Source organism: Tamandua tetradactyla, chromosome 9, assembly GCF_023851605.1.
Source record: "Tamandua tetradactyla isolate mTamTet1 chromosome 9, mTamTet1.pri, whole genome shotgun sequence".
Classification (NCBI taxonomy): Eukaryota; Metazoa; Chordata; class Mammalia; order Pilosa; family Myrmecophagidae; genus Tamandua; species Tamandua tetradactyla.
The window spans coordinates 44993940-45017668 of NC_135335.1; the positions used below are offsets into that span (position 1 = coordinate 44993940).

Genomic DNA, 23729 nt, shown 5'->3' on the forward strand with positions numbered 1-23729 from the left:
CGATACTCTTCTTCTCCCCCACCCCCTGAGAAAGGGCAGCCACCTCCTAGAACTTTTGCTACTATTGATCTGTTCTCTGTGGCATCAAGGACCTCTAAGTATGAAAATGCTATCTGTGGTAGTTATATTCAGTTGTCAACTTGGCCAGGTGAAGGCACCTACTTCTGTTGTGGACATGAGTCAATGGTACGTGAACCTCATCTGTTGCTGATTACATCTGCAGTCATCTAAGAGGCATGCCTGCTGCAATGAATGATGTTTGACTTAGTCGGCTGGTGCTTAAATGAGAGACTCAATGTTGCATAGCCCAAGCAGCTCAGCATTCCTCATCTCAGCACACACAGCTCAGCCCAGGCCTTTGGAGATGCAGAAAGGAATCACCTCAGGGAAAGTTGCTGGAACCCAGAGGCCTGGAGAGACGGCCAGCAGAGATCACCTGAGCCTTCCCACGTGAGAAAGAACCTCAGTGGAAAGTTAGCTGCCTTTCCTCTGAAGAACTAATGAAATAAATCCCCTTTTATTAAAAGCCAATCCGTGTGTCGATAGTTGATTGAACACCTTAAGTGCATGGAACTTTGTATAGGACATGAGATTTTGTTGGTTTGTCCAGGTGATGCCTTGATGAATCCCAGAGTGATTTGATCAGTGAGTGGAAAAGTATTTGCAAAGTCCCCTTCAGGGAATGCTGAGAACGGGGGAAAATTCAACTTCCCTAAGTTGAATTCTTGATATTCTCATAAGCAGTGTGGACAATCAAAGCTATAGGCTGAGCCCCCAGTCTTGGGGGTTGTTCATATGAAACTTAACCCCACAGGGGATAGGTCAAGCCTACTTAAAATTAAGCCTAAGAGTCACCCCCAAGAGAACCTCTTTTGTTGCTCAGATGTGGCCTCTCTCTCCAGCCAACACAACAAGCAGACTCACCACTCTTCCCCTGTCTACGTGGGACATGACTACCAGGGGTGTGGATCTTCCTGGCAGCGTGGGACAGAAATCCCAGAATGAGCTGAGATTCAGCATCAAGGGATTGAGAAAAACTCTAGAATGAGCTGAGACCCAGCATCAAGGGATTGAGAAAACCTTCTCCAAAAGGGAGAAGAGTGAAATGAGACCAAGTGTCAATGGCTGAGAGATTCCAAACAGAGTCGAGAGGTTATCCTGGAGGTTATTCTTATGCATTAAGTAGATATCACCTTGTTATCCAGGATGTAATGGAGAGGCTGGAGGGAACTGCCTGCAAATGTAGAGCTGTGTTCCAGTAGCCATGTTTCTTGAGGATGATTGAATAATGATATAGCTTTCACAATGTGACTGTGTGATTGTGAAAACCTTGTGTCTGATGCTCCTTTTATCTACCTTGTCAACAGATGAGAGGAACATATGGAATAAAAATAAATAATAGGGGAAACAAATGTTAAAATAGATTTACTTTGAAATGCTAGTGATCAATGAAAGGGATCAGTAAGGGGTATGGCCTGTAAAATTTTTTTTTTTTCTGTTTGTTATATTTTTCTGTTGTCTCTTTATTTCTTTTTCTGAATTGATGCTAATGTTCTGGGAAATGATCATGATGATGAATATGCAACTATATGATGATACTGTGAATTGTTGAGTGTATGTGTTGGGAATGTTTGTTTCTTGTAATTTTTTTTAATTAATAAAAAATTAAAAAAAAAAAAAAAAGCTAATCCGTGTCTGGTGTGCTACATCCGGCAGCTAGCAAACTAGAACACTATCCATGCCACTTCTCCTTAGGACTTTGCTTCTTTTTGCAAACATCACCATCTCCCCCCAGTTTCCGACACAGCCTGGCCTCTAGAGCACTTCCTGTCCCACCGCAAAAAGGAGTTGAGGTTCCAGAGCCATGAGGCCAGTGCCAACTCCAGCTCACTTGCTGCGGGACTACAGGCAAGTTCTGAAACTTTCTTGAGCCTCACCTTCCCCTTCTATAAAACAGAGATAATAGGTGTATTGACCTCACCCAGCCGTTCAGCGAACTCACGAGTGCTCTCAGCAAAGCAGCTGTCATGAAGTAAGCATTCAACCCACGTAAGCTGTTAGTATTAGACCACCACCGACCACCGCTCTGGCCAGGCACTGCACCTCATCACCTAAGGTCCTCCCAGAGAGGTTTGCCCGGGCAGAAAGGTGGGGTCATTGCCTCCCAGCCGAACTCACGTAGTCCAAGACTGCAGCTGTTCTGCAGAGCTATCACGCCTTTTGCAAGGTGGCTCCTCAGATTCTACTCTCAAGAAAAGATGGAAATAAGAGCACACACATTCAGAGACCTCCTTGGAGAACAGGAGGCAGACGTGCTGGTCCTCTGAATCTGGAGTGCCAAAGTCTTGCTCTTTGCCTTCTCCATACCCTCTTCTTATCCGCTGCTCCCATGACCTCACTATAATGAGAATTCCCAAATCTGTAACTCGTGGCCAGGAGCTTTCAGGGATCTATTTTGGAGGCCCCTGCATCTCAGGGTGCCCCAAGAGCTCATCTGCCTGCCCAGCCTGCCTCTCCTTCATACCCCTTCTCACCTGCCGCCACCAAAGCCTGGTGCACCCTCCAGTCGTCCCTCTCACCTTTCCCCTGCCACAGGGCTTTTGCCCATATTGTTGCCCTGGGCACAGATCACTCTCATCTGTACCCCAGCCTTGCCCCAGTAAAACCCGATTTACCCCACAGACCTCAGTTCAGTTAGCATTTCTTCCAGAAAATCTTTTCCGACCTCCCTGAGGAGGTTAAACCTCACTCTCACAAACTCTGCACGGCATATGTCTCCTTCCCACCATCTACTTCAGTTATAAATTCACACCTATATGTATGATCCCCGCCTGGCATCCCTACAAGGTGCACCAACGCATCCCAGGGCTCTGTCTTGACCCCCATTACATCTCCAACACCAACATCGAGCACACAGTAGGTGCTCAGTAAATATTTGCCAAGTAAAATACAGCAGTCAATTGAGCATCAAACGTTCATCTTCAATACATCTCCTGAATTCTCCAATTCTTTGTAATCCCCCACTCCCACCCTCGTGTCAGCCAGAATCATCTCAGTTGGGCTCCCTAAGACCCTCTGGGTCCATCTTTCCCCCACAACATATTCTACACAAAGCAGCCAGCATGATAGTTTAGATTCGCAAATCAGACTATGTCATCCCTCCACTGGAAACCTTCCAAAATCTCTACAGAACTCTATCGTTCTGGCACAACTACCTCTCCCTCCTCATGTCTCTGTGAGATGCACCCCACTGAGCTGGATACTCCAGCTTTGATGAATACCTTCCAACTCCGCCATCACCCGATGTGCCTCTCTATCCTGGGGACTCTGCACAATCTGTTCCTGCAGGCTGAGCCATTCCTCCACCTCCCCTCCCTCTGCATCTGGCTAAACCCCAATCACCTTTACAGGCCCTGTTTAGGTGACAGTGCCTCAGGGAAGCCCTCTGTGACTTCCCAAATCTGAGTTAGATAGCACCCCAAGCTCTACACAGCACCCTGATCACCCATGGTCCTAAAATTACTTCCTTACTTGCTCATTTAATTGTCTTCCCCACTCAACTGGGAGCCTGTGAAGGCAAGAAAAACAGCCTTTTTGTTCCCCATGGTGTCTCCAGGCACCAAGCACAATAGCTGGGACAGAATGAGCAGCCAGCTGTGGGGTCAGGTAACTATAGTGTCACCTTATCCGCTGTCTTAGAATTTCTCCTGTGTTATTTGGTGGTTATTTTCCTCAAACTAATTAACTCCAAGCATATATTACTGAATTAAGGACGGAGAGCAAAGCCTGTTAGACTCTTTCAACAAATTTCTATGAGAATTTTGGGAGCAGACACCAAAATTCCTAACTTCTAACCCTGGAGAGAAGTCCGCCTCTCGCCCCCGACCATCCTCTCTGTCTGTCTGAAATGGGCGCACACTTAGAGATGCAGGACCATCTGGGTTTGAGTCCCAGCGGTGCATCCTTGAGTAACTTAGACAACATCTCGGAAGCTCAGGTTCCTCACCTGTAAAAAGGTGGCAAACCCTTCATGCCCCTCAGTGCCAGTGGGAGAATTAAGCCAAATAACCCCCATACAGAGCTTGGTACAATACCTGGCCCTTGCTAAGTGCTTTTTTTTTCCTTCCCAAATATTGCAGAATGTATTTTTAAAAAATTATTTTTAAAAAAAACATAACCACAATATGATTATCATAAAATATTAACAATTCCTCAATATTTGAATATTCAGCAACATTCAAACTTCCCAGATTGTGTCATGGTTTTTTGGTTTCGTTTTCTTAACTTTTTCCACTTTGTTCACTTGAATCTGGATCCCAACACATCCATGCATTGTAGCTGGCGGGTGTGAATCTTAGGTGTTGGGTGTCCTCTTGGCCTCACCACACTTGTGTCCTCTCCCACCCCCCTGACCTCTCCGCGCACCCCCTCCCCGTGACTCCAGCTGCTGCTGCAGGAACCATCTGCTCACAGGTGGCCTGACAGCCTCTTCTCGCCCCCTCACCGCGGCCACTTGCCCCCTCACCACAGCTGCTGAGCCAGGGTCCTGAGGCTTCAGCTCTCACCTGGACGTGAAGGCCCTGGGGGGCAGCATCCTTCCCTCTCCCCAGCACCCACTCTGCTCCCTTAGGGTCACTGCCCTTACGGTCGCCCACGTGCACAACTTTTTAGGAGTCCCAGGCTAAGGTGCTGCAACTTGGCCCCAACGTCTCAGCAGGACACTTCACGCCCACGGAGCCCCTGCGCCCAGGAGACCCTGTGCAGGCCGCTGTCTTCCGGGGTGAGGGACACTGACGCCCATAATTTTGTTATTCTGACATGCTAATTGCTCTTTCTGAGTTTTCGAGTTAAACTGCAATGAAAACAGTTCACTCTTTATCCTTCAAAGTCTTCGCTCACCCCTGCCCTTCACGTATGTTTCCTCTACTCGGGTATACGTTCCTTTGTCAAAGCTTCTGGGAGCTACTCAGACTAAACAAGGGTCTCAGGAATGTTCTCAGAAAGCCTTGGAGGCAGCTGGGACCTGGCGAGCAGAGTGCATCCCAGGAATTGTTGCTTTCCGGTAGTCTAGTCTAGACTCAACTAACTGCCCTCTAACATCAAATCAGGTTCCCTGCTGGAAGTGGGGGTGGGGTGGGGGTAGGGTGGAATCTTCTTCAAAGGAATGATAATTCAGTATTCAAAAACCTCTTCTCTTTGGTGTTAAGCTAAAGCACAGCCTCACTGAGAAAGAAATATATTCATTTAATTTTGGGCAGCTCAAGAAATGGCTGGTTATTTTTGTTTGCTTTCGTTTTGTGTGTGTGTGTGTTTGCTAAAAGTTTTGTGGTAGGAAACTCGCTTACTGTAATTTCTCCCATCTATTTCTTCTGCACACACTTAACTAATTGCACTTTATTCATTTTTCTAAAAAAAAAAATCTCAACTCCTGCCTACACACAATTCAGAATTTAAAAGTTAGCAACTCCTGAAACTGAGACTAAATTAGAACACTTTAATTAACCAAGAAGCCACCTAATGTATCACCTGAACACTCAAGGGAGGAATTATAAAAACAAAATCACGGACCCTCAGATTTTCACCGACACATGAAAGTAAGACTCCTTTATTTAACTAAGATGAAGCCACATGACTGTTGGGACTGAAAATTCTGACTTTCAGTAATTAAACCTCTCAAGGCTCTGACCTTAAATCACACCCTCCCGGCTCCCTAGCGCTCCTGCACCCTAGCACACCATGTATTTCATGACCAGATTCCCTGTTTTACCTCCCAACCACCTATCACTGACAATTTTATAACATCACCCAAGATACATGCAAAGTGGGTCCCAAAGGCCTGGATCTGTAATCATTTACCTCCCTTAAACAGTTAAGCTGGCTAAGGTGAGTATACAATCTGTAAATAACAGCTTCCACCTTGATTCCTTTAACAACCATATGATGGAACCCAAGAGCAAGGACCCTTCAAGACAATAAAGATTTCTATTGCAGGATACCATCCTTTGCAGCCAAAAACTTCAAGGAGAACCAAGAAAGCTGTATAGCAACAGCTACAAAAGAAATTTATTTCAAGCTACTGTTCTCACATACTGAGAAGAATCTCTGCTTAATAATTTTTTTTTTACCAACCCATCACAACTTCTGGACTGCTTGGTTTAATCTCACTCATCAGAAAAGGAGGAAACAAACAGAAAATGTCACTAGGCCCTAAATTCTCACTGTTCCTTTGTATTTCAGGAGGAGCTTCAGTAGAGAAGGGATTTTGTTTCGCAAAAGCTGCTTCAAAGCATCGCCATGCGCATCTTTCAGAACAGAAAGCCCTGATACAACACCCATTCAATTTCTGCATGCCTTTCAAGCCTTCAGTGTGCCCCTCTCTCAAACGTTCCAGGTTGCCATCCAGCCTTTCAAATATTTATCTACCCAAGAAGCCAGTGGTTGTTAAGAGTGGCCCAGAGACCCTTGGGGGTTCCCAAGACCCTTTCAGGGGAACTTCCAGGTCAAAGCTATTTTCAAAAAAATACTCAGATGTGTTTTGCCTTTGTTGCTCAGTTTCTTAAAACTATATAGTGGAATACTTTCAGAGGCTGCATGACACATGTCAGAGACTAAATGCAGAAGCAGATAGGAGAATCTAGCTGTCTTCTATTGAGCCAAACCTTAAAGAGATTTGCAAAAAATGTAAAACAATGTCATTCATCCCACTAAATTTATTGTTTTGGAAAATATAGTTCTTGTTCATTAAGAAAAATAAGATAATCATGTTAACATGTAATTTCTTTTTATTAAAGAAGTTGAATCATGCATAAAATACAGGATTCCCATTAACACCCTGCACTGGTGCGGGGTTATTATTTTTAATGAGTTAAAAAATAAACACTTAAAAATTTTCTCAGTGTTAATTTCTAATACAGTAAATACAGACAGATATAACTCATATAAACAAAAGTGCTCTGGGGTCCTCAACAATTTTTATGAACTCCTAAGACTAAAAATTCGCAAACTACTGCTAAAAACTTTTTCATTATTTAATATTTGCTTTAGCACTGGTTATGTGTTCAGGATTCACAACCACATAAATATGAAAAGTTGACCATAACAGGGTGAAAATGCAAACATACAAGTAAATGGTCCAGGACTTTAGAGACTGAATTAAAATCTGAATCATCTTTTTTATTTTACACATTTGCTGAACACCTGTTATGTGCCACTTCCTCAGATGCTGGGGAAACGAGTACGAACAAGATAGGTCCTTGCTCCCATGCTGCATTTATTCTAGTGAAGACAGACAGACAGTATATGAAAAGAAAGGTACAACAAGCAAGGAAAAACTCAGATAGTGATAAGTACTACACAGCAAATTACAAGTGGGTGATGCAGCTGGGTGAGAACTTAATTTTGGCTAATCAGAGAGAAAAGCTTAACACTGAAGCTAAGACCTGAAGTCAAGACAGAGGAAGTCATGCAAAAAAAACACAACAGGTGCTTGCATGAATTGCTTCAAAGGTATGACACATACAAAGAGTTAACAATAGAGGGGTATATGGGAAAAACTACCTATTGCATGCTATGGTCTATATATCACTAGTAGCACAACGATACTAGAGGTAAGTAATTGAGGGGGTGGCAATAAGAGTTAAGGGGAGTTTGGGATTTTCTCTTTGGCATGGGTGTGTCTTTCTCTTTGGAGCAATGAAAATTGTCTAAAATTGAAAGTGATAATGACTTTACAGCTAACTGAGGATACTGGGAGACACTGATTATTTATTTCAGATAGAATATATTCTATGTAAATAAATGAAAAAAAAAACAGGTGCAGGGGCATTTTAGGCAGAGCAAATAGCTAGTACAAAGGCCTTCAGACAGAAAAGAGCTTGGCAGATTTAAGAAAAAGAAAGCCAGCAACAAAGAGTAGAGTATTTACGGGGAAAATAAAGTACAGGATTAGATCAGAGATGAAAGAGAAACCAGAGCCGTGTGATGCCACAAGCCAGGGTACAAAAAAAAAAAATGCATTTTATTCTAAGTGTGTCAGGTAATTTGTGACGTTGGACATGTTGCTTACTTCTTCTGAGTCTCAATTTCCTCAACGGCAGAGTGGGGATAACGAGATCTGACTTCACAAAGTTGCGCTGATGATTAAATCAGAAAATGAAAATACAGTGCTGACTTAGCTCCTGGGAAATGTGCCTGTTAGTTATCACCCTACCTTTTAACCTACCCTATTTTCTACTTCCCTTCTAGACTCCCTAAGGGCTTATAATTAGTTGAGGATCAGTCCTACAAATCAGCAACTCCAAAAGAGGAGGGAACATAGAAAAAGGACACATCATGAGATGCATTTATCTGAACATGTCAATGCCAACTGCGGCAGCATAAAATTACGGCAATTTTATCCCCACCATTCCTAATAAAACCAGAAATACCAACACCACTACCAGGACAGAACGGATGACCGCATCACAAAAACATAAGTACCCTCTGGGTCTACCTTTTAGTCACCCAAGATTGTCACTTGACCCCAAAGTACAATGCACTTGGAAAATTATTCTTCTGCTGAAAATTCCAGCCAATTAAAATCCATGGCCTTCCCTGTTCTTTCTTGGCATATCTGCACCACCTCCACCCCCTAAAAAACAAAGGGACTTTGCCAAAGTCCTCTAGGGCTGGTTCTATTGCTATTGCTGCTTGCTTTAAAAAAGATGGTTTAAAATGAACAGAATAAAAAAGCCTCCTTTAAAGTGAGGCAACAAAGAGAAGAACTTATGCGCAAAGGCTTAAAAGCACCTGGAGATCCAAAAGGCTGGAAGACAGCAGCTGTTCCCTCAGAAACATGGATAAGGCTACAGGGGCCACAGCAGCCACTGATGCAAAATGATACCACTTCAGTTTTAAGCTAACCAGCCCCCAGTGGGGCTGATGAAAGATGGCAAAGCCAGGCAAACCACTAGGCCCTGCAGAGGGAAAATAAGAGAATGTCCAGAAAATGAAAGAGTTGCCAACATTTGGATCAATTTCCTGGCAAGAGGCCAAGGAAACTCCCTCCAGAGAAGCAGAAGTCTCCTTCCCATGCCCTCAGCCAGGTACATATATGGTAATACGGCTGTAAATACGGGGCAGAGAAAACCTAAGGCATTTCTGGTTGACTCTTCCAAAAAGGGGGCAAAATGTCCTTTTTCACAACAGTCTCTGCTTCTGTTACTAGGCACTCCAGGGTTAATTTCAGAACTTCCTTTGAGCAAAGACGCCGGGCGATATTATCACTTTTGTGAAATGAACATGAGCAACAGTTAGAGTCGGCCACCCTGCCTCCCTGTAGTCTTCTTCCCCCATGATCTGCTAATCAGATCGGCCTCAGGAATTCAGCCTGGCCCCATCACGAAATCATTTATTCTATTCCAAGACACACTTCTCTCCGAGGGTAGAAAATCTTACTCTGCTTTCGTTTTCAGCCAGTCCCAGAGGAAGTCACTAAGTCAGAAGTTTTGACTTTAAGCAGTGCGCTGCTTGCTGATGTCTGAAATAGTTGTAAACCTGAGTTTCACAGCCATTCTCTAAGTCTAAATGTCGCTCATTAAACATCCTACAAAAAGATAAACCTACTTGCCTTTTTACAAACATGTCCATAAATAACCTATTCTCCAAACAGATATGCTAGCTACAGACTTAGTTCTCAACAAAGATGTCAATATTGACAAGTGTTAACTGTGTCTCCTCTTTCTCAAGGCCAACTTAAGAGAAACGAACGAAAAGCTCAAAGTTGGCCAGTTAGAAAACTTCAGATTTGGCTGGCAGAGATCATGTAAGCCAAAAATCCTTGTTTTCAGAAGGGAAAAAAACAAACTCCGAAGACCAGCAACTTCTTGAAGGACACACAGCTGATGAGTGGCCAAAGCCAAAGGGCTCTAGAATCCGAGGCCAGAGCTTGCTTGGCAGTGAGGGGAGGGACTTATTTTATTAAAAAGTTGAAGGCAGCCCAACCTGAGTAGGCACTCTCTGCCCACAGTCCAAAACACAACAAACCAGCACATCAAGTTAGATTAATATTCTCAGATAGAGGATAAGTCTCACAAAATATGAGAAATTCACTGAAGGACAGAGTTTCTCCGCCTCAGAAATATGGACATTTTGGGCCAGATAATTCTTGGTCTGGATGCCTGTTCTGCATGCATTGTAGTTGTTTGTAGCATCCCTCAACTCACTAGATGCTAAGAGCAATCCTCCTCTCTCCCTAAAATATTTCCAGACATAATGTCGCAAGTCCCTTGGCAGGGGGGACAAAATCACCCCCCCACCCCACCCACACACACACCCTGGTTAAGAACCACTACTCTAGGACATAGGTTCTTTTTTTTTTTTTAACATTTTTTACTGTAAAATATATATACAAAGCAAAGAAAGAAAAAGCGATAATTTTCAAAACACACTTCAGCAAGTAGTTACAGGACAGAAACCAGAGTTTGTCATGGACTACCATTCCATAATCTCAGAATTTTCCCTCCTAGCTGCTTCAAAACACCAGAGGCTGGAAGGAATATTAATATTGTGATTCAGCAGCCATACTTGTTTGTTAAATCCCATTTTCTCTGTTATACCTCCTCCTTCTCCCAATCTATAGGGATCTTTGGGCAATGTCCCTTCTGACTTTTTCATGATGAGAAGAGGTGTCCACACGGAAGGATAGAAGGATGTGATTAACTGATAATCCTGGAGAGGCTGGTCCCTCTGAGTTTCAGGATGTATCTGACCTAGGAACCCTCTGGGAATTTTATGTTTCAGGAAGGCAAACCTAGTGCACGAAACCTCTACAGAGTCTCAGTTCATGCCCTGGGTGTTCTTAAGAGTCAACAGGAGGGCGGGCCGCGGTGGCTCAGCGGGCAAGAGTGCTTGCCTGCCATGCCGGAGGACCCCGGTTCGATTCCCGGCCCCAGCCCATGTAAAAAACAAACAAACAAAATATAATAAAATAAGATAATGTTTAAAGATGTTTCCCTTCCTTCCTTCCATCTTTCTTTCCTTCCCTTCCTCCCTCTCAAAAAAAAAAAAAAAAAAGAGTCAACAGGAGTGATGTTGGTTGGGGTTTGGAAAACCATGGCAATCAGCACTGCTAACGGAAGTCTTGCAAAGAAGTAGCCTCCTGAATAGCCTCTTGGCTCCATTTGATCTCTCCTGGCCACTGATGCTTTATTTTATTACACTTCTTTTCCCCAGTTTTGTCAGGAAGACATTGTCGATTCCACTGTGCCAGGGCCAGACTCATCCCCTGGAATCATGCCCCATGTTGTAAGGGAGACTTTCACCCCTGAATGTCATGTCCCACGTAGGGGGAACAGCAACAATTTTCCTTGCAGAGATGGGATTAGAGAAAGAGAGGCCACTTTTGAACAACAAAGAGTCTTCCTGGTAGCTACACTTAGGCCTCTTTACAGGTGGTCTTAGCTTTTCCCCACAGAAATAAGTTTCACAAGAGTAAACCTCAAAATCCAGGGTTTGGCCTATTTTCTTCAGGGTCCCCAATGTTTGAGAGGGTATCTGGGGTTTCCCAGATGGGAGTTTAATAGTTCCATTTATATATATATCCATTTTTCCCTTAGGACCCTCAGGGGACCCTACCAAGGCTTTTTAATTATCAGCTCACCATAGTCTGAGATGTATCCTGGTATTATATTAAGCTACACAGAATTGAAAGGTCCCGTTTCCATTCCAGAATCTGGGAGTTTGGGTTGTTTAAAGGAGCCATCCAGAGAGGCTGATTTAGATTATGTGTTACAGAAAATTTAGGTTCTAGACATAATAAACCTCTCTGTCTTTGATCTCATACCATAGAGCTAGAGTCCATATACTATTATCTTTTACGCTACCTTCTGATTTACCTTAGACCCAGCCAGACTGGCTTTATTTTTAACTCTAATTGAGGCATGATCTCTTTTTCTGTTACTTTAACCATATTATATACAACTATGCTAACTTTCAGGGCTACAGCACTCCAGAACATAAGTTTTATTTTGTTTTGGTTTATTTCATCTCCAAGACCTTTTGCAGGCATTTATTATTATTAAACACCCTAGCATCAGTGACCTAGAGCAGGTATTTTTATCCTTAGTCTACAGGAGAGGAAACAGACACACAGATGGTACATGTTTTGCCTGTACCCCAGAAGCAGTCAACACCGAGTCCTGGGAGTCCCAGCAACGTGGTTCAGCGAGGCAATGCCATTTCAACGTGGTAGCAACTCAGTTTCACTACCTGATTCTTACTTTCACTCCCTTTTATTAACACTCACACAATTTCCCAAGCATGATGCTTTCTAGACCGCTGATGTGCACATGTCAAAAGTTACCAGAAAGAACCGTTTAACCCTTCTCTACCTGGTCCTCACATAACTCTCTACAGCAGAAGGGATTTGCAAATTAAGGAGCTAGTCGAAAAAATATTATTTGGGGAGAGGAAGCACAAAAATCAGGGTCATCTAAGATGCACCCTAGAGCTTTCAAAGGGACAACAAAAATGTATATAAATAACTTTACTCAACAATTTTTTGAGCACTTACTATAGGCTAGGCACTCTGGTGAGTTCAACAAAAAGGTCCATGAGGAAAATAGATATAAAATGCTATGGCATTTCAAATGACAGTAAGATTTTCAAGTATCAGGAAAGGCTTCCCAGAGATGGACGCCTCCAGCCTGGGTCTGTAGGAAGAAAAGATTTGGGTTAGGATATAGAGGGGCAGGGGCTAGGAAGACATAGAGGGGCTGTTGTATGAGCTTTTTTTTCTGTTCAGAAATATGTACGTGGTGATGCTTTTACAATGGTTTTGGAAAAAAAAAAAGTCTCTTCCCAGCTAAAGCTCCTCCTGACATGCAAAGAGCACTGAGAACTTGGAAGCCAGTAGTACATTTATTGGGTTCTTCTTTTTCCCCAACGAGCAAGATTATTCTGAGCAGTCCTGACGTTCTGCTGAAGGGATGGATCATAAAAAATTATGAAATATAAATTCCTCAAAGTGCCCAACAACAACAGCTTAAACTGCAGCTTTATCTGTAATTTAACAATTCTAAGTAGGTTCCACTGCAGTTTCTGGTCTCTTCCTGACTCTATGTGAATAGCCAATTAAAATGTCCCCTATGTTTAGGTATGGAAGTTTCCCATGTATCCATGAAAGAACCTAGCCAATTTATTTGCTCTCACTTTAGGGTGGTGTTTTAGCCTCTTTCCACTTAACTGAAAATCAGAAGGCTACTGGAAGGAAGCACAGAAGACAGAGGTGAGCATCAACCATGAAAAGACAAAGGAATCATAAAAATCAGGCAAGTATTTAAAAAGCAGAGGGGCCAAGAATCGTCCAGCACAGAGCTTCTCAAACTTTCATATGTGAGTAAAACACCTAGGGATCTTGATAAATTCAAGTTCTGATTCAGTGGGTCTACGGTGGGGCCTGGGAGTCTGCATTTCTAGCCGGTTCCCAGTTGAGTCCAATGCAGTTCACACATGGAGTATCAAGGATGTGGAAAAACGTTTCTCAGATTTTGACTGCAACTTTCAGCAACAAATAGTGAACTTCACCACCCAAAGTTCACTGTGTGTGTGTGAGTTTGTTGCAATGTACACAATTTTATTTAGAATCCATGCAATACACACTGATATTTTCTATTTTAGTCTACTGCGTTAAAAAAAAAAAAAAGTTGATAGCCACTCACTAAATTGATTTCACGACCTTTGAATGAGTCACTACACAGTTTTAAAACCACGAATGTGGAATGTTTCTGCTTAATTCAGCAATACCACTTTGTCTTAGCTCCCAATACATGAAGGCTTGAAATTAGACCAATTTAAAGAAAAAATTAGGTTATATTCAGAATTCTTTTTAAATTTTTGCATTTTGGGGATGCTTTCAATAAAACTGTTGAGGTATTAAGTTTTCCTCATTTAAATTTCTATTTCCTCGCTTATAAGATGAAATTGACAAGAATACCTACCTGATACTAAGCAGAGGTTTCTAAATACCATTTCCCACTCAAAAGAACGAGGGCTCCTTGGAGAAATGGCCAATTCCACGTCAAGAGCAAGAAATACAGAGATGTTCCTGGAACATCTTGTCAGATAGAAAACAAGAAAGCATTCAAAGATCTCTAAGGTTGTATCAAAAAAGATACCGGAGACCACCTGAATAGCCTCTCACTGATTAAAGATAGATAATTTGAGCATCAATAAGGATAACTACGCAAGGTTTCTCAATGGTGGCAAGACTTATATTTTGCATTTTGGACTGGATAATTTTGGGGGATGAGAGGCTGGCCTGCACACTGTAGGATGTTTAGCAGCATAGCTGGCCTTAAACCCACTTAGTGCCAGCAGCATACCACTCCCCACCCCACCCCCAGTTGTGGCCACCAAATATCTCTAGATATGGTTGAATGTCCCATAGGGGGGTAAAAGTGTCCTGGGTTATGACCACTGCCTTGGAGGACATCAGGGAACTAACTCATTATTTTGAAAACTGGTAAAATAAATAGACTCAAAACACCTACTTTGCCTTTCCTACATGAACTGTACCTCAAGGTAACCAAATACTTAAGTGGAGGCAATTTCTTTTCACAAAAGTATCCCAGCTAATAAATAAAGAAAGGAAAATAGAATTAGGGGTTTTACAACTCCAAATGAACTAATGGACCAAGGAAATGAGCATCAGTGGTTTACTTGTCATCAGGTAGGTATTCTTGTCAATTTCATCTTATAAGCGAGGAAATAGAAATTTAAATGAGGAAAACTTAATACCTCAACAGTTTTATTGAAAGCATCCCCAAAATGCAAAAATTTAAAAAGAATTCTGAATATAATCACACAAAAAGAAACACCCAGTTTTTCATACCTCCCCCAAGTGAAGCTCACAAGGTAGACTTGATCAAAGGAAAAAGAGAGAGAGAGAAAAGAAAAGGAAAAGAACCTGAATCTCGTGATGACTCTATATTTAACTACCAAATTATGGTAAAGGTAGGGAATAAAAGAACATGTGAAGCTCACCACATTGATGCACTCAGTAAAATCCAAACCATGGGAAAATATATGACCCAGTTTCTTTAATAAAACAAAAAACTGTATGGAAATAAAAGCACTGTAGGGGAAATATGTAGATTAATAAATAAACCATTTATAATATATGGACTTCACTGAGATCTTGATTTAAACAAACTATTAAATACATTTGTTTTAACTTACATACACATTAATCAAAGAATTACGAATATAGACTTGGTAAAAAAAGTCTTTCATTTTGTTTTGAGATGTGATAATAATAGTATTGTGATTATGTTTTTTGTGTGTGTTTTAAGAAAGAATCCCAACTCTAGATATGCATAATGAAATACAGATGCACTAGTATGTCTGGGATTTGCTGCAAATAATCCAAGATGAGAGTGGATGAAGATATAGATAAAACAAGATTGGCTGTGAGATAACTGTTGAGAGTAGGGAAAGAACTGTTAAGAGTATTAAAGAAGGGTTTATTATACTAAAATATCTAATACAGCATGTATTTGAAATTTTCTATAGTAAAGCTTTCTTTTTAAGTACAAGCAAATAAATAAATAAATACCTATCTACCTATCTCACAGCATTAGGTTACTCTGAAGAACAAATGGGAAATTTTATATTCAAATGAGATTATTACTATACTTTACTCCTGTAATAAGATAGCGAACATGCATAGTACTTTATTTTTACTTTTAGTTTTCTTAAAAATACAGTATAAACTGAATGAGAAAAACTGGACTGTATGATAATGATGAAACCTAAATGATACACTTTTAACCTAATGATTCCATGCATGTCATCACTCAAATGACATCCCATCAAAGGCATAGCCACCTTCGGGAAAATGGAGACGCAGATGGCTACTTATAAACAAGGAAAGATGCTCAAGATAGATTGATTGCAAAAGGAAAGTTACCAAGAAGGAAGCATTCTATGAGTCCCTTTTTATGAACTTGACATATACCCATGATTTTTATACATATATATCCAGACAGAGAGAAAGGGAAAGTTTAGAACCCGAATCTTTGGACGGTGGAGTTAGGGGTAGCTGGTTTTGGTGGTTTTTTTGCTTGCCTTTATTTTCTGTTTCACTACAACGAAAAACGCGTATCTTCACATAATAAATAACAAAAATTGAGGTTTGTTTTAAGTTTGCACATATGAAGGGGTCCACTTCACTTCTCTGGGGAACTTTTCATTCCCCAGAGATGTTACAGAAGCAGAGGATTACTTCTCATTGTGTAATTCCCTTAACGTGAGACTGGGCCAACTGCAGGGTGCAGTGGGACACAGAAGGTCTGTGCTGAAGATAAACTGCAGACATATCGCTAGGTTCTTAGAACATGCTATCCAAACTAGCTGTAGGCTCACCTATTTATCAATGAGGATTCTCTGCTGAACTGAACTGAATTACAATCTGGGTAAATCATGGGATTAACCAGCCAGTATAGAAACCTGGGTTTTACCCTGTAGATTAAGCTCCCCTCTGGTTATGTGGCTTTGTCAGATTTACTGGGCTCTCCTCAGAAATAATGACATACTTCAGTGATGTTGAGAATCAACTGGGCACTGTATAAGAGTTCCGACATCCCCAGCTCAACCACTGTACACCTGTAAAAACCTGGTCCCTATATGGTCTGACCCTTACTCCTCTCTCACTGATTTCCTAGCACCTGCCCCAGGGTCAGTTCCCCACAGCTCCAACCCACCCTGGCCTCCCTGACATTTCTCCAACATGGTCCACCTTTTTTTTTAACCACACCAAGTGCCTTAAATTATGCCCAGTTTAGGGAATCTCAAAGCTCAATAGGTTCGGGTTTCAGTGGTTTAATCAGCTCATCCTCATCAGTTATTGTTTCAGAACCACAGACACTCAATTGGTAAGAATTACAGAGGTATGACATACATGTCAATGGCGTCAAGCCTTAATTGCATTCATCCAAAGAACTGTGCAAAAATCTTAAACAGCAAAACTGAACTAAAAATCTACATTCATTGCCAGTTAATGGAGAACATGCAAATTCAATGTGTTGTATTTTAAAAGCCCAAACCAACAGCAAACAAGGTGGGACATTGGCTTGTCTAGACTCCTTAATCAGATGTATTCAAGGACAATTTGACCTAGAAACCTAACTCCAGGCCTACTTTTATTTTGTTTTGTTGTTGTTGTTGTTCATATTTGGTATTTGTTGTTTCATTTTTAAGAGCTGCTTGTAAAGAGATCAAAGTTTCCATGAGACCATTTTAAATGAACTAAAATGCCATGTGATTTTCTTTCTCTAGAAGACAAACTGGCTTACGTTTCTTTTTCTCTATTCCTTTCTTTTTGTTTACTTATTTTGTTTTTATATGAAACAACTCGTCTTCCTGAGCTGAAAATATATTAAAGGTAAAGCAACAAATCTGTCTTGTGGAGTTTATCTATTTCTTCACTTCTAAGCAAGTATTACTGCTCTCATTCTCAAAAAGAGAACAGCAATTCCCTGCAAAAGGCAACCAGTTGGTTAAACGGATGCCATTGTCAATCCCAAATGACTTTCGTGGGTCTCAGAGCTAGGCCAGGAATAATTAATTTAGAACATGAAGAACTTTCCCTGCTTGATAAGAAGAAAATCTTGATAGGATTTTCTGCTCTGATTTGCATTAGTCAAAGCAGTTTGCACTTTCAACACACATATGTGCGCACACAAACACACACACACACACGTACAGAGAAAGAAAATAAAATAAAAAGTATATTATGCTCAAATGGCCACAGAGCAAGTTGACATTTGTGAAAATATATCAACATTTCACAGTGCACAGCAATTTAAACTCTCAAATTATTCAGATGGAGAAACAACAGACTCTTTCAACCTGTTTGATGTTGATGATCAAAATATTTCTCAGATATGAGATGAACCCCATGCTGAAATCAATGTTCCCCATAGTTTTGTTTTGTTTATGTTTCTTTTACTTTCCGCATTCAGGTTTTCAACACATAGCTTTCCAAAGAGAACCATGTACCACATCTAACACCTCCTCAAACATCTACGCTCTTTTATCCCTATATTTATGATTACATCGATTCCTTCTCACAGCAAGGTAGTGCTGTGAATCCATCACTGGTGTGACAATCAATAGTTATTTCATCAACAGCAATAAGTTTACCAATTTTCCGAACATCCCCCTCACTGGCCTCCACCCCTGTAAACTAGGTGCATTTCTAAGATGCACTGTGACTTCCGCTGCCTGGGGTTATCTTACTTCCACTGCATTCTAGCCACCAGGAAATTTAACATACTAGCCACCAGGCAATTTAACTCTCTGCATCTCATTTTTTTCACCTGTACCTACCTAACAGTGTTTCCATGCTATATGCCTCTGGACCTGGCATACAGAAAGTACTTCCCGTCAAAGAAGAGTCTGTGAGCCAGTTTCTCCTTGTTTGCAGCTTACTTTGAAGAGGGGCGCTTTACTCAATCCTCGGCCTTAGGAGTGCCCAAATAGCCAGGCAAGTCAATAAAATCCAAGGGCTCCAAGAAGGAACTAGGCTTCACACATCCAAATGCTTCCCACTCCACCAACACTCCTTAGGATCTTATCAACAGGAAACAAAAGCACTGAACTACCATAATGAAGTGCCTGACTTCTATTTTCTAATTAGAAAAGCCCAAAGATTGTAGCCCAGGGAACAGCTAAATATTTAGAAGGTTAAAGGAGTTACTAAGACTCAGCCATCCCCATTACCACTTGTTTACCATGTTATTGACCATTTTAAAAGAAAAAAAAAAAACTTGTGATGGCCAAATCTACAGTAATGTGGATGTTTGTGTACCCGTTAAAACCTCCCTCTCTTAAAGTGCAGTCTGACCATTGTCAAGGGAGGGGGTTGAGCAGGGGGAGGAGCTGCTTGTGTTTACAGATAAATCCTACCTTCAGCTCATATTCACGACAGGCACTGAAACCACAAGGACCCATTAGAATTCCGAAGTTCAGGTGGCTTAGTAATGGCTGGGTGCTACTAACTTATACTTCAAGAACTAACTTCCCATTTTAAAGCTCTAATTCTTTCAACTCGTCAGCAACCACTTTCATTTCTTGCAATTCAACCTATTCTAATTAAGCACACATTCACAGTAAGAAAAAAAGAGGCAACTATTTTTGAAAGAGAGAGAGGCAGTTCATTTTTGCTTACATATCTTGGCAGATGAAATGCACTGCATCCTTCAGAACTGAAATCATCAGCACGTTCCTTGGCAAGTTCGATTTTCAGGCCACCAATGAGCCTCCCTTTGATTACTCCATTTAAAGTCTTTTTCCCACTCTCTCATAAACCTTCAGGCTACTTCCATTCTGAGCCTTGGCCAAAAGTGCTAGGCAGGACTGCCCCCTGGATTTCATCCTCCCTAAAGCCCTCATCAACGGCACTGACAAATGTTACAGAGTTTACTTTTCATTCCTAAGCCCCATCTCCATAGCTCTTTAGCGTGTATTTTAAATACACTTAGGACAAAAACTCATTTTTGACCACAGCACTCAAGCGTCCACTCACCTGACCCGGGTCAGGCACTCCGTTGCCAAAACACGCCCAGCTTTGCTCCTCTGTGGTCAGCTCCTAAGTATTCAGGAAGAAAGACAATTCAGTGTAAAGGCCACGGAACGAGGCTCCCTAAAGAAATGCTCCAAACCCCAGGTTTCCACCTTCCTTAGCGTCTCCCGGGCAGGCCACCCAAATTCGGCAGGCAGGTGGGTGTGACTGCACGGGCAAAGATCTCAGGTCACTCCACTTACTTATTTCCAGCATGCAACTGACAAATGTGCGCTGGGCACGCACAAACTTTGAATTTACTGCGGGGAAGAGGGGGTAGTGTGGAACTAAGGGAAGTGCTTGGCAGATTCCAAAGCACTTGTTTCTTAGAGCAGAGGCCAAGAATCAGAAGCCCGCATCCTCATTGGGCATGAGCTTCGTCCACACTTCATCCCTTACCGCTCCCCTCCGGTTTTCTTCCGTCTCGTAAAGCCCTCCTCCCGGAGTCCTCACGCATGTATTATTCTATCAACCTTGTAGCACGAGGGAGGGCTACATTTTTAGAAAAATTGTTTCCCTGAGCAAATTCACATATGACACTCTCCCCGCCCTCCCCCTCCCGGAAAGAAAAAAAAAAAAACCCAAACAAACAATTTCCTGCAGCTGCTGCAACAGTTTTCAACTTGGGGGAATGCCATTCCAGTCCAGAATGGGTGACCTCAAAGCCGGTTCAGCAGTTGAGGATTTTTTTCATTGTTGTTAGACTTCAAATAGCCCCCCGCCCCTTCTCAAAAAAATACCCCGCGTAAAAGAACGCCCAAATGCACGCCAAGTGCAGGCATATCCATCAAGAACTCCCAGAGAGCGGGGCAAAAACTTCTGCGCCCGAAGGGACAGCACCAACTCCCCGCGCCCTCTGCCCGGCCCCAGCCGCTACCTTGATGCCGGGGGAGCCAGGCCGGTTTGGGAGAGCAGGGCGAGGAGGGGGTTAGCAGCCGCTGGGTAATCCCATGTCCGCGAAGAGGGAGCCGTTCCGTTAGGATGGAAGCGGAACATCCACACCTCCTCCCGGCGTGCGCTCTCTCTCTTTCTCCACCCCCTGCCTCCTCCTCCTCCACCTCCTTCTCCTCCTCTCCGCCCACCCCGGCGAGCTTGAGGAAACGCTTCAGCAGCACACCCACATGGTTACTGCACTTAGAAGTAGCTCCTCGCCGCTTATATAGGCCAGGGAGCTCCCTGGGCAATGTAGTCCGAGTCCGGGGTCGCAGCGGCGCCTGGGGCTGGAAGGATCGACTACAAGCCCCAGAATCCCCTGGGCTCCCAGGCTGGGTCCTAAATAGGCGCGCGCGGAGCCGGGGGAGGGGCTTTTAACCGGGTTTCTCGCCCAGGGGTGGTGCGGCTGTCAGTCCGCGCCCCCTGGAGGGAGCCCCAACCCCTGGAGGCTCTCCTCCTCCGGCTGCCCCCCCTTCCCTTGCATCCAGGTAGCATGGGGACCGGAGGACGGGGCTGGAGGGGAGGTGGAGTGTGCAAACTCGCATTTCTGCTTTGGGAAGTTTTTACAAGCTGTTACCCACTCTCCCCCCTACTCTGAATCTCTGAGCCAAGAATTTCAGAAATCCCGGGCACAAAAACCCCAATGTTTGCGGTCAGGGATTAAAGGCTCGAGGTTTTCTTTATTTAATCTGATCCTCCCCACTCGGGTTTGCACAGAAAACTAAGTGAGCAGACGACGGTCCACGCAAGCAGGTCGCTTCTGAGCACTTTCCTGAACCCGAATTGCTCGTCCTTCTCAGCCCCACGGAGGAGTGAGGAAACGTGAGTCTCTTGGTGCTCAAAGGCCGTATTGTGACTTGCAGCGCTAAGACTGGAGGCAGAAAACAAATAGAAACCGCGACCTCAGTTCTGACCCTGCTTCGGGCGGCTCCTCTACCCCTGGGAGCTCTAACTTGCCTAAGTAAATAAGCCGCAAACCAGAAAAATAAGAAAATAAGGGCTTTGGAGGGAGTCGCTGCCCCAGAGATGCGCGTCCGCGCGGGTCGACTTCCCGCAGCCGTACACCGGCGTCCGGGGCGAGGTGGGTGCAGCCTACTGCCAGGCAGCCCCCGGGCTCCTGAAACCCAAGCCGCTCCAGGCTCGGCTTTTGGAAGGAGAGGAAGCGCTAACCTCGAAGCAAAATCCGCCGACTGGTTTCCCTGTCTCAAACACGCGTGTTCATTCCGCAGACGTTTCAGGAGTGCCTCCTGAGCTCCAGACGCTGGGGCATGATGGAAAGCCAAAATATAGGGCAGCACCCCAGAGAGACATAGGGCTTACAACAGTAATCATAATAAAGTCGTGGAGGCTGAATTTATTTTAACGCTTTTCCTGCATCATGCTATGAATTTTAAAATTCAACAACCTTAGGCATATCTGTTATCCCTCTTTGACAGGTGGGGAAACTAAGGATTCAGAGAAATCAGGTAATTTCCCAAAATGACCTGTAAGTGGTGGAGCCAACTTCGGTTCCAACTCCTTTGAGTGTATGAAGCCCTTGTCTTTGAGGAAATCCAGTGCGAAAGACTTGCACAGCCCTCCTTCACCCATTTTTGGAGCTGCCTCTGCGCGGATGGGCAAGTCATTTTTATCTCTTTGCCCCTGTTTTGCATCTTAGAGGAAGATAATCATTAGATTTAGCCTACTTTCTCCCAGGATTGCTGACTCTATATAGAGTCAACAGTCTTGCAAAACTTTAGGAGCAAATTAGCACCAATTTCACTGCAGCTAAAAATAATTACAGAAATAACAATGACATAACTAATAATCACTGGCATTAATTGGATGCATGCCACATCGGGCATTGTTCTAAAACCTTACTGTATTTTATTTCATCAAATCCTACTTATGAACCATTTCACCAATGAGAAAGCTGAGTTATAGAGAGGTCAAAAAACATTGCCAAAGTCATACAGGTGTCTGGGCTGTCTGACTCCAGAGTCCTTGACCTTAACTTCTAAACTCCACTGTCTGCTAAATACAAAAACATATGTATTTTATTTATCTCACATCTATATGAATTTAATACCAGACCAAGACTAGGTAAAGCTCCAGAAGCAGACAAAGTTTGTGTTCTTTTACTCACTCTTGCCCCCTCCTCTCTTTCAGCACCATTCCCTGAGCGCTAGACCCTGCTGCCAACTAGCATTTGGCAGTGTTACTTGATCTTTCTATGACTCAGTTTTCTCATTGGTAAAATGGTTCATCAATAGGGTTTGATGAGACAAAATACAGTAAGACCTTAGATCTATGCCTGACACATGGCATGTATTCAATCAATGTCAGTGATTATTAGTTATGTCATGCCATCTCATCATCAAGAAACTCCATTTTCCAGAGGGTCTTTGACTCTGCTTTTCAAGAAAATTCCACAAACCAGCCTATGCTAATATAATTGGTAAATAGTGAAAGGTAATTCTTTCATGTGCTTCTAACTCAGAAACACAATGGGATTTTCACATGGGTTTTCAGAAGACAATTTGGTCATGCTTGAGAAGTGGCGTTTCATCTTTGCTGTACAGTCAACACTTGGCCCCTACCTGCTTTTCCAACTTCTTTAAGTCTGCATTCTCTCCTAGACCACAAATTTCTTTGAAGCAGGGACAGTGTCTCATTCATGCCTGTATTCCCTACCTCCCTTGATTCTGCAAGGATTAGTCTTCTGCACATTTTAGTAGACGTGTGGGGGGGAAGTGTTTATAAAAAAAATGTTTTAATGGCTTTAATGGAAACTGTGTCAGGCATGTGACAGGCTAGATAAACATATTTTTTGAGCACACAAGCTTTGCAGCCCACTCATATCATGGCCTGTTTTCTCTGCTGGTGTGTGCAGATGGTCCTAGTCAACATTTTACAACTGACAGCAGGTTCTGGAAGCAACTAGGTCACTAGAAAGTAATTTTACTAATTTTGCCGTTTTCCTAAGAGGTTGTCTATGATAAGGCATGGTTGATGACTGATGAAGATGTATGTCATGTCAGAATAAAAACTCCACCACCAAATTTGTTCTCCATTATCAGTAGAGGAAGGAGAGTTTCTTTTTCTTCACTGTTGTTTTTTTCCTGAAAGAATTGTCTAGACCTGTATTGTCCAATATGGTAATCACAAGCCATTTAGGCATTTGAGATGTGTCTAGTCCTAACTGCGATGTGCTGTG

The 23729-nt window shown here is 42.8% G+C and overlaps 1 protein-coding gene and 1 long non-coding RNA gene across 7 annotated transcripts in view; one reads left to right on the forward strand and one right to left on the reverse strand.

The window, feature by feature from the left end:
- The window catches only part of ITPR1 (inositol 1,4,5-trisphosphate receptor type 1), a 355613-nt gene extending 334894 nt beyond the window's left edge, over positions 1-20719 (reverse strand). For 2 of the 6 annotated variants that reach the window (XM_077116686.1, XM_077116685.1), the window contains exon 1: positions 19208-19512. In XM_077116686.1, the coding sequence (XP_076972801.1) occupies positions 19208-19254 (47 nt within the window). In that variant the 5' untranslated portion in view covers positions 19255-19512. The other 4 variants (XM_077116687.1, XM_077116688.1, XM_077116692.1 and 1 more) reach the window with 4 other exon arrangements.
- A 198-nt stretch (positions 20720-20917) lies between these two features.
- Positions 20918-21890, forward strand: LOC143646083 (uncharacterized). Its single transcript, XR_013157266.1, has 2 exons — positions 20918-21021; positions 21251-21890. It is a non-coding gene; the product is annotated as an uncharacterized LOC143646083 (long non-coding RNA).
- The last annotated feature ends 1839 nt before the right edge of the window (positions 21891-23729 follow it).